Genomic DNA, 9,142 nt, shown 5'->3' with positions numbered 1-9,142 from the left:
AGCTACTGTGAACTTCAAAGAATGATTGGTGTTTCTGTAAAGTTTGCTTTGTGATACATTTTATATCTTGTTCCTCCGTCCTGTAAACCAGCAGCTTATCATCATGAGTGTGGCCAGACGGAGGCCTGGCTCGCTGAGATACTTTTTATCTTAACCAAGATTTAAAACATGAACAAACTAACTGAATGCTTTTTTTCATAGACATGCACTTTGCAGCCTGCGTACACAACTCATAAATAATATTACATTTAAAAAAAGAGAAGAAAACTGTCGCGGGGTTCTTCTATCAACCTCGTAAAAAATTCAAAAATCCACACTGCAAAAAAGCCAACTTGTATTTTTTTGGCCTGAAACAGTGATTTAAGTTGGTAAAACTTGGAAATATAAATTATTGACATTTAGGGCAATAATGTAAGTTAGCACAACAAAGGAAGCCAGTTGTCTGCTCAAAAACAAGTTGGTGAGTTGTTGTTACTTATATCTTTAAGTTGGGGTTCACAACAAGGGACAATAGTTCTGATAACTCTTATTTCTTTGTTGGGAAATTCGGTCATTAGCGAAAGCTAGCGGCTAACTGATGCTAGCGGCTAACTGATGCTAGCGGCTAACTGATGCTATCGGATAACTGATGCTAGCGGCTATTTGATGCTAGCGGCTAACTGATGCTAGCGGCTAGCTGATGCTAGCGGCTAACTGAAGCTAGCGGCTAACTGACACTAGCGGCTAACTGATGCTAGCGGCGCTGCTTGTTACAGCTACAAGAGTAGCCATTAGCGTATCAATGCTAACTCAAAATTGTGGTCGCAACATTAGCTGACATTTCATCGCGGCGCTACAATCGTGCCAATTCAGCACATTGCAGAAGTTAGCAGAAGTAAGGATTAAAAGTTATTACAATGTAAAATTATAAGTTAGTACAACTTACAGTTGAGTTGACAAAAATCTGAATTCAGAGTTGAGCAAACTCAAAAACAAAACTTAAAATATTTAGTTTAATTGTTATGACATTTTCACTGTAATTTTTGTTCGTTTTGTAACCACACAATACGGTTTCAGTTACTTATCATTATCATGTAACTTTTAACCCCTAAAACAAAGTTTGAAATCTCAAAAAAGCCTTTAACCCTTTATCAGGCGAAGAACCGTATTTGGTAACTTCAGCAGATATCCAAAATAAAAATATTTCGAGAAAAAAGTTGCAAATTTACTAGATTAAAGTGGCAGATCTACAAGAAAAGAAGTTGCAGATTTAAGAGATTTAAAGTGGCAAATCTGCATGGAAAAAAGTCACCGATTTACGAGAAAGAAGTGGGAAAAAGCAATTTTATTCTTGCCAATGCACCACTTTAAATCTCTTAAATCTGCGACTTTTTTCCCGACCCCATTTTGATATTCACTGAAGTTACCAAATATAGTTCTTTGCCTGATAAAGGGTTAAAGAAGTGAGGACCGGCCGAAATGTCCTCACTTTGCAAAAATGTCCTCACTCTGTTGGTTAAAAAAGTGTTCCGGTCCTCGCTATGTAGGGAGTACAAGTACACACACACACACACACAGCAGAAGCGTCTCCACGCTGCAGGAGAAGAAGCACAAAGACTCTTCCTACAGGGATGAACATTATTATCCATTTGGTGACTCACGGTTCAGAGTAAAAAGCTGGTTTTCTCTGATTAAGTCACGTATAAATACTTGTATCAGTGCACGCGGCGCTCACACCTTCCTCACTGCTTTCAAGTGCCAGGCGTGTCTATTTCTGTGCAAGCCTGCCGTGCACAGCGGGTGGTGGGAGCGTGCACGTGAGGCAGCTGCTGGCATGAGAACGGGAACTAGAAGCACACACACACACACACACACACACACACACACACACACACATATGTCAGGAACCTGAGCTGGTGACGGCTCGGCCTCGGACGGTTATTTTAGTCTGCAGACACTCGGAGGACTCATCCTGCTTTGTCTGGCTGCGTCACAGATTGTGTTTTAGAAGGACTGAAACTTTATTATTGAGTCTCACGAACAGCTTGGAAGTTAACATTTGCACATAAATAATTACACTTTGGTTTATTTAAGTAAATAAATTAATAGCACCTGGGTGGGTTTTCATGTTCCCTCTATGGTGAAAACGGTGTTGCCCCATTTGTGGCCTGTCATATTTCTACAAGTCATGTTTTTGAGTGATGTGATACTTTATAAAAGAGGGAAGAGTTTAGGGAACCAATAGCAACGCTTTAATCTGTCACATGACCTCCAGGCGGCCATATTGAAACTCTATTTTACAGACTTTTCCAAAGGAAACAGCTTTGACATTTTGGGTCACAAAAAAATAACTGAAAACAAATTTCCTCCTCCTCCTCTCTCCTTGTCCTCCTCCTCCTCCTCTCTCCTCCTCCTCCTCCTCTCTCCTCCTCCTCCTCCTCTCTCCTTGTCCTCCTCCTCCTCCTCTGTCTCTCCCCTCCTCCTCCTCCTCCTCCATATATGTGTGTGTGGTATATATATGTGTATGTGTATATATGTATATATGTGTATATATATGTGTATATATGTGTATATATATGTGTATGTGTATATATATGTGTATATATGTGTATGTGTATATATGTGTGTATATATGTATATATGTGTATATATATGTGTGTGTATGTGTATATATGTGTGTATATATGTATATATGTGTATATATATGTGTGTATATATGTGTATATATATGTGTATGTGTATATATATGTGTATATATGTGTATATATGTGTGTGTATATATATGTGTATATATGTGTATGTGTATATATGTGTATATATATGTGTATATGTATATATGTGTATATATGCGTATATATATGTGTATATATATGTGTATATATGTGTATATATGTGTATATATGTGTATATATATATGTGTATGTGTATATATATATATATATATGCGTGTATATATGCGTAAAGCTGACAGCAGCCATAACAAAAGAATTAAAGCACCAATATAAAAGAATTAGAGCCATAGTTGGAAGTTAGATTTATTTGTTGAAATATCTCATTAAGTTCTGTTTAATACCTGTTTAATAATCCCACTAATTAATCATTTAATCATTTAATCACACAGTAAATCTCTCAGTCAAACTGTCACTCTAACGCTGTTCTGTTGGCTTTGATACTCTTTCCTCTGTGCTGATTATAGTGACTGGCACTAATGAGCTTTTCCAAGGAGAAACTTACATCACACTTTACATATTATGTAAGGAGCCATGTGAGAGTAAACCAGCGGGGAATATGCACCGAAATATAAACAGGTTCATTAGTTTGGGGCAAAGTAGCTTCTTTGTTCATTAAAAACGTAAACAGACTTGTTTCTGATAAACATACAGAAGCACTAGGTTTATTATAAGGATTACACAATACACTGAATATTCATAGGGAGAGTTTGGTCCCAGTTTGAGATCCTTTAAAAAAAGAAAAAACTTATTTCTCGTCCACATTATGTCACACTGCAGTAAAATCATTACTATCTAACTTATGAACTGATATATATATTCCTCTGTTTATCCGGGGCCGGGTCGTGGGGGCAGCAGGGTAAGCACGGCATTCCAGACGTCTGGGTTTGATTTTATTGTCTATTGTCCTTTGTTTTTATTATTTTATCATTATTTTATTGATAATTTATAGGCTAATTCTGTGAATATAAAGCCCAAGCTGGCTGCTTATATATGAAATATTTAAGTTACCCAGTTATTACACTGCAAAAAAAAGAAAAGTTGGGTGAACTCAAAATTTCAAGGCAACAAACTTTGATAAAATTTTAAGTTGGACAATTAAACTAAATATTTTAAGTTTTGTTTTTGAGTTTGCTCAACTCTGAATTCAGATTTTTGTCAACTCAACTGTAAGTTGTACTAACTTGTAATTTTACATTGTAATAACTTTTAATCCTTACTTCTGCTAACTTCTGCAATGTGCTGAATTGGCACGATTGTAACGCCGCTATGAAATGTCAGCTAATGTTGCGACCACAATGTTGAGTTAGCATTGATACGCTAATGGCTACTCTTGTAGCTGTAACAAGCAGCGCCGCTAGCATCAGTTAGCCGGTAGCATCAGTTAGCTGCTAGCATCAGTTAGCCGCTAGCGTCAGTCAGCCGCTAGCATCAGTAGGCCGCTAGCATCAGTTAGCCGCTAGCTTTCGCTAATGACCAAATTTCACAACAAAGAAATAAGAGTTATCAGAACTATTGTCCCTTGTTGTGAACCCCAACTTAAAGATATAAGTAACAACAACTCACCAACTTGTTTTTGAGCAGACAACTGGCTTCCTTTGTTGTGCTAACTTACATTATTGCCCTAAATATCAATAATTTATATTTCCAAGTTTTACCAACTTAAATCACTGTTTTAGGCCAAAAAATACAAGTTGGCTTTTCTGCAGTGTAGGATGATTTTTTTTATTAGAATAAAACTTTTGTAACCATTTGTATTTCTTCCTTTTTTCCTGTTCCAGCAGACCAACATTAATTACAAGAAGTAATTTTGTGCATTTTAACACTGCACTTTTAAGATTTCATGTTTTTGTACATTTTGTGTCTTTTTTGTTCATTTTATGCCTTTTGTTCATTTTGTGTTGGTTTTTTTTGTCATTTTGAGTGTATTTGTTTATTTTGTGTCTATATGTTTACAGTGCAGTAACTTAACATATTTTAATGCTCAAATGCATGTTTAACAGTATAAATAGGAATATAAAAGGTTTGAAGCAAATAAGATTTCATGTTTTTGGTCATTTTGTGTCTTTTTTGTTCATTTTGTGTCTTTATTTGTGTCTTTTTTTGTTCATTTTGTGTCTTTATTTGTGTCTTTTTTTTGTTCATTTTTTGCTTTTTGGTCAATTTGTGTTGGGTTTTTTTTGTTGTCATTTTGAGTCTATTTGTTTATTTTGTGTCTATTTGTTTACAGTGCAGTAACTTAACATATTTCATGCTCAAATGCATGTATAAAAGTATAAATAGGAATACAAAAAGGTTTGAAGCAAATAAAAAATAACCACTTACTGTGATTTCTTTTTTTTTTCAGTGCAAGAACAGCAGACCAACATTAATTACAAGAAGTCATTTTGTGCATTTTTACACTGTACTTTTAAGATTTCATGCTCAAATGCATGTAGTTGTACTGAGGGCCCAGTTGCCCATCCCTGATCTGTCTACACGATGAAGGCTATTTTGTCTCCGTAATTGACTCCTAATACACACACACACACACACACACACACACACACACACAGATATATATATCATCATATCACCGAGCTCTACCCGGATGATGCATGTAATCCCGTCTCAATGTTTGTTTAAATAGTGTTACATATAATCCCAGTTGGCCCGGGCCAAGTTCTTCACATGACACGGAAACAACAATTAATTATCAGACTAACTATAACAACACACAGACACACAACGTACAAGACACCAAGACCCCGTTTAAATAATGTACAGTCAGATTATTAACAACCAGGCCACATAAAGACTCAACAAAAACAATAACAACCGTCATAAAATCATCCGATGAGGGCTGAGAATGACTAAGTTGCATTTAAAGCCAACATGGAGTCAAACAGTACAGACAGTATGTGAGTCATAAACACAATTTTGTATTCACATATTCACAAATACACACAGAGACTGAAATAGGTCCATACAGACATGCACAGACATGCAGACACACACACACACACACACACACACTTGTACTTCTATCTTTGTGAGGACCCTCATTGTAACAGTGAATTCCCTTGCAAGGTTATAATAGTTTTGGATTTTTCATTAGTTTTAGTTTTAATTTCGTTGTGAATTTTTGTTTTCAAATCCAGTTAGTTTTAATGAGTTTTTAGAGTGAGTTTGCTAGTTTTAGTTTAGTATTTATTTTTTTAAATGCTTTAGTTTTAGTTTAGTTTTTATTAGTTGTAGTTTTTTGTAATGGGGTATTTGTTGGGTGGGAGATTAAAAGAGGTCACAGTAAATTTTGCCTTTATTTCCTTTGTCTGATCCATCTTCATTATGAATGAAAAAAGTTGACAAAGACGAAAACGAAGGACATTTTCACTATAATTTTAGTTAGTTTTGTAACCACACAATACAGTTTCAGTTAATTATCATTATCATGTAACCTTTAACCCTTAAAACAAAGTCTGGAATCTCAAAAAAGCCTTTAACCCTTTATCAGGCAAAGAACTATATTTGGTAACTTCAGGTAATATTTCGAGAAAAAAGTTGCAAATTTACTAGATTAAAGTGGCAAATCTACAAGAAAAAAAGTCACAGATTTAATCAATCAATCATCAATCAAACTTTATTTATATAGCGCTTTTCATACATATAAATGCAACTCAAAGTTAAGAGATTTAAAGTGGCAAATCTGTGCAAAAAAAGTTGCAGATTTACGAGAAAAAAGTTGGAAAAAAGCTACTTTTAATCTCATAAATCTGCACATTTTATACAATAATACAATACAGTTTCAGTTAATTATCATTATCATGTAACCTTTAACCCTTAAAACAAAGTCTGAAATCTCAAAAAAGCCTTTAAAGAAGTGAGGACCGGCCGAAATGTCCTCACTTTGCAAAAATGTCCTGACTCTGTTGGTTAAAAACGTGTTCCGGTCCTCACTATGTAGGAAGGACAAGAACACACACACACACACACTCCGGATGCTTTTTATGTGAGCTGCATGTTTGACAGTGATGAAAGCATAACTTTTCATGCCCTAAATATAGGAAAGTTGCGTATTTGAATGAAAATATCCCTATATATACACAATGAACACACACTCATGTATAGCAGGCTGACTCAGAGCAAAGGCCTGTTTGTGTTTCAGTGTATGTGTGTGTGTGTGTATGTGTGTATGTGTGTGTGTGTGTGTGTGTGAGGACAGGAACCTCTGAGTCGCTAAAAAAAAAAAAACTGGGCACCTGTTCCCTGGATCCCACCGGGAGAAATTCCACTCCTTGGCTGCTGTGTGTGTCTATGTGACTGCATGAACCTGTGTCAGTAGCAAGAATGTTGAGTCTGGACTTTGCTGTCTCACGTGGACGCTGCAAAACATCACTTCCTTTACGACCCTTCCCTATTTAAAGGCCGGTGAGGAGCCAGAGGGGCTTCAGCAGGGGATTAAAGCCAAAGACCTCACACTCCTTCACACCAGCAGCTCACCCACTGACCGAGTGACGATCTGGAAAGCTGCGGATGTTTCTGTGAAGATCCACAGCGGCTATAAAGTCATACTTTTTGACAATCATCTGGAAGGTTTATCTTGGCGAGTGAGAAGATTCAAGTTGGAATTTGGAGCAAACAGAAGCTAAATATTTAGCTAAACTTTTTTCTGTGTCAAATCATTTTCACCAGATCAAAACCGGAGCATTTTAAAAGCTGCGGATGTTTTTGTGAAGATCCACAACGGCTATAAAGTCATATTTTTGGACAATCATCTGAATGGTTTATCTTGGCGAGTGAGAAGATTCAAGTTGGAGCAAACAGAAGCTAAATATTTAGCTAAACTTTTTTCTGTTTCAACTCATTTTCACCAGATCAAAACTGGAGCATTTTAAAAGCTGCGGATGTTTCTGTGAAGATCCACAGCGGCTATAAAGGTTGAGGTGTCTGGATCATCTGGAAGGTTTTTCTTGGCGAGTGAGAAGATTCAAGTTGGAGTTTGGAGCGAAAAGAAGCTAAATATTTAGCCAAACTTTTTTCTGTTTCAACTGATTTTCACCAGTTTCTGTGAAGATCCACAGCGGCTATAAAGGTTGAGGCAAACACATTTTTTTTGACAATCATCTTGAAGGTTTATCTTGGCGAGTGAGAAGATTCAAGTTGGATTTGGAGCAAACAGAAGCTAAATATTTAGCTAAACTCATTTCTGTGTCAACTAATTTTCACCAGATCAAAACCGGAGCATTTTAAAAGCTGCGGATGTTTTTGTGAAGATCCACAGCGGCTATAAAGTCTGAAGCAAACACATATTTTTTGACAATCATCTTGAAGGTTTATCTTGGCGAGTGAGAAGATTCAAGTTGGAGCAAACAGAAGCTAAATATTTAGCTAAATTTTTTTCTGTTTCAACTTATTTTCACCGGATCAAAACCGGAGCATTTTAAAAGCTGCAGATGTTTTTGTGAAGATCCACAGCGGCAATAAAGTCTAATACATATTTTTTGACAATCATCTTGAAGGTTTATCTTGGCGAGTGAGAAGATTCAAGTTCGAATTTGGAGCAAACAGAAGCTAAATGTTTAACTAAACTTATTTCTGTTACAACTCATTTTCACCAGATCAAAACCGGAGCATTTTAAAGAGCTTCAAAGAGTTTCTAAGACTGGAAACTGTGCAAAACAAAGATACACGAACTTGGAATTGCCACAACACATCCACAAGGGTCTTGTTCAAATTTTTTCTTACAAAAGCAGAGTTGAATTAGGAAAAACACAACACAAGGAAAATATTTTATCTCCTGGAATACATCCCGTCTATATCCTGTCACCATGAGTAGCGGTGGAACCACCACAGTTTCACCACAGGAGCCTCAGGCGTTCAAACGCGCCGTGCGGAAGATAAAATGTGCCGCCATGGTGGCCAACTTGGCCAAGAGCTGGCAGGGCTGGGCCAACGATCACTCCGACAAGCAGGACGCCATCCCGACCGGCTGGATGCCTTCATCCATCGAAGAGGCAGACAAGAGAGATCACGACCACGTGGCCAAACTCACCATCACGCCGCGGGTCGTTGCAGCCGATGGCGCCAACTCCGGCGGGAGTAAGATCCGGAGCGTTTCCGTCACTAAGAGCGTGCAGCCCAAACGCAGCGAGTGCAGCAGCAGCGATTTGGTCAACGCCATCCGAGGGAGGATGGAGTCGGGCCCCGAGGAAAGCAAGCCGTTCCTGGGCAACGAGTCGCCGACGCGGCGGCGCCAGATGAGGGCGCTGCAGAACGCGGAAGCAGGAGGAGGAGTCATCCAGAACAGGAAGCTCCTGCTGCAGGAGAAGAAGGAGGGGTCGAGGAGCAGCAGCGTGGACACGGAGGACAGCGGGCTGGGAGAGGAGGCGGCGCTCAGCGATAACAGCGAGTCGAAAGCGGAGCAGGTCGACATCCTGCTGAAGAAACGCAGCAGC

General features: G+C 38.0%; 1 protein-coding gene and 1 long non-coding RNA gene across 2 annotated transcripts in view; both read left to right on the top strand.

Moving 5' to 3' along the window:
- The first annotated feature begins 3,744 nt into the window (after positions 1-3,744).
- LOC131969112 (uncharacterized) overlaps positions 3,745-9,142 on the top strand; it is a 33,997-nt gene continuing 28,599 nt past the window's right edge. Inside the window, exon 1 of the long non-coding RNA XR_009394087.1 lies at positions 3,745-4,082. This is a non-coding gene — a long non-coding RNA (uncharacterized LOC131969112). The remainder of the gene's footprint in view (positions 4,083-9,142) is intronic.
- The window catches only part of abraa (actin binding Rho activating protein a), an 8,100-nt gene continuing 7,473 nt past the window's right edge, over positions 8,516-9,142 (top strand). The window contains exon 1 of the mRNA XM_059330254.1: positions 8,516-9,142. This exon is cut by the window's right edge and continues 9 nt beyond it. Within this exon, the coding sequence (XP_059186237.1) occupies positions 8,516-9,142 (627 nt within the window).

The sequence above is a fragment of the Centropristis striata genome, chromosome 3 (assembly GCF_030273125.1).
Source record: "Centropristis striata isolate RG_2023a ecotype Rhode Island chromosome 3, C.striata_1.0, whole genome shotgun sequence".
NCBI lineage: Eukaryota > Metazoa > Chordata > Actinopteri > Perciformes > Serranidae > Centropristis > Centropristis striata.
This window is presented reverse-complemented; position numbering and strand designations above follow the sequence as displayed.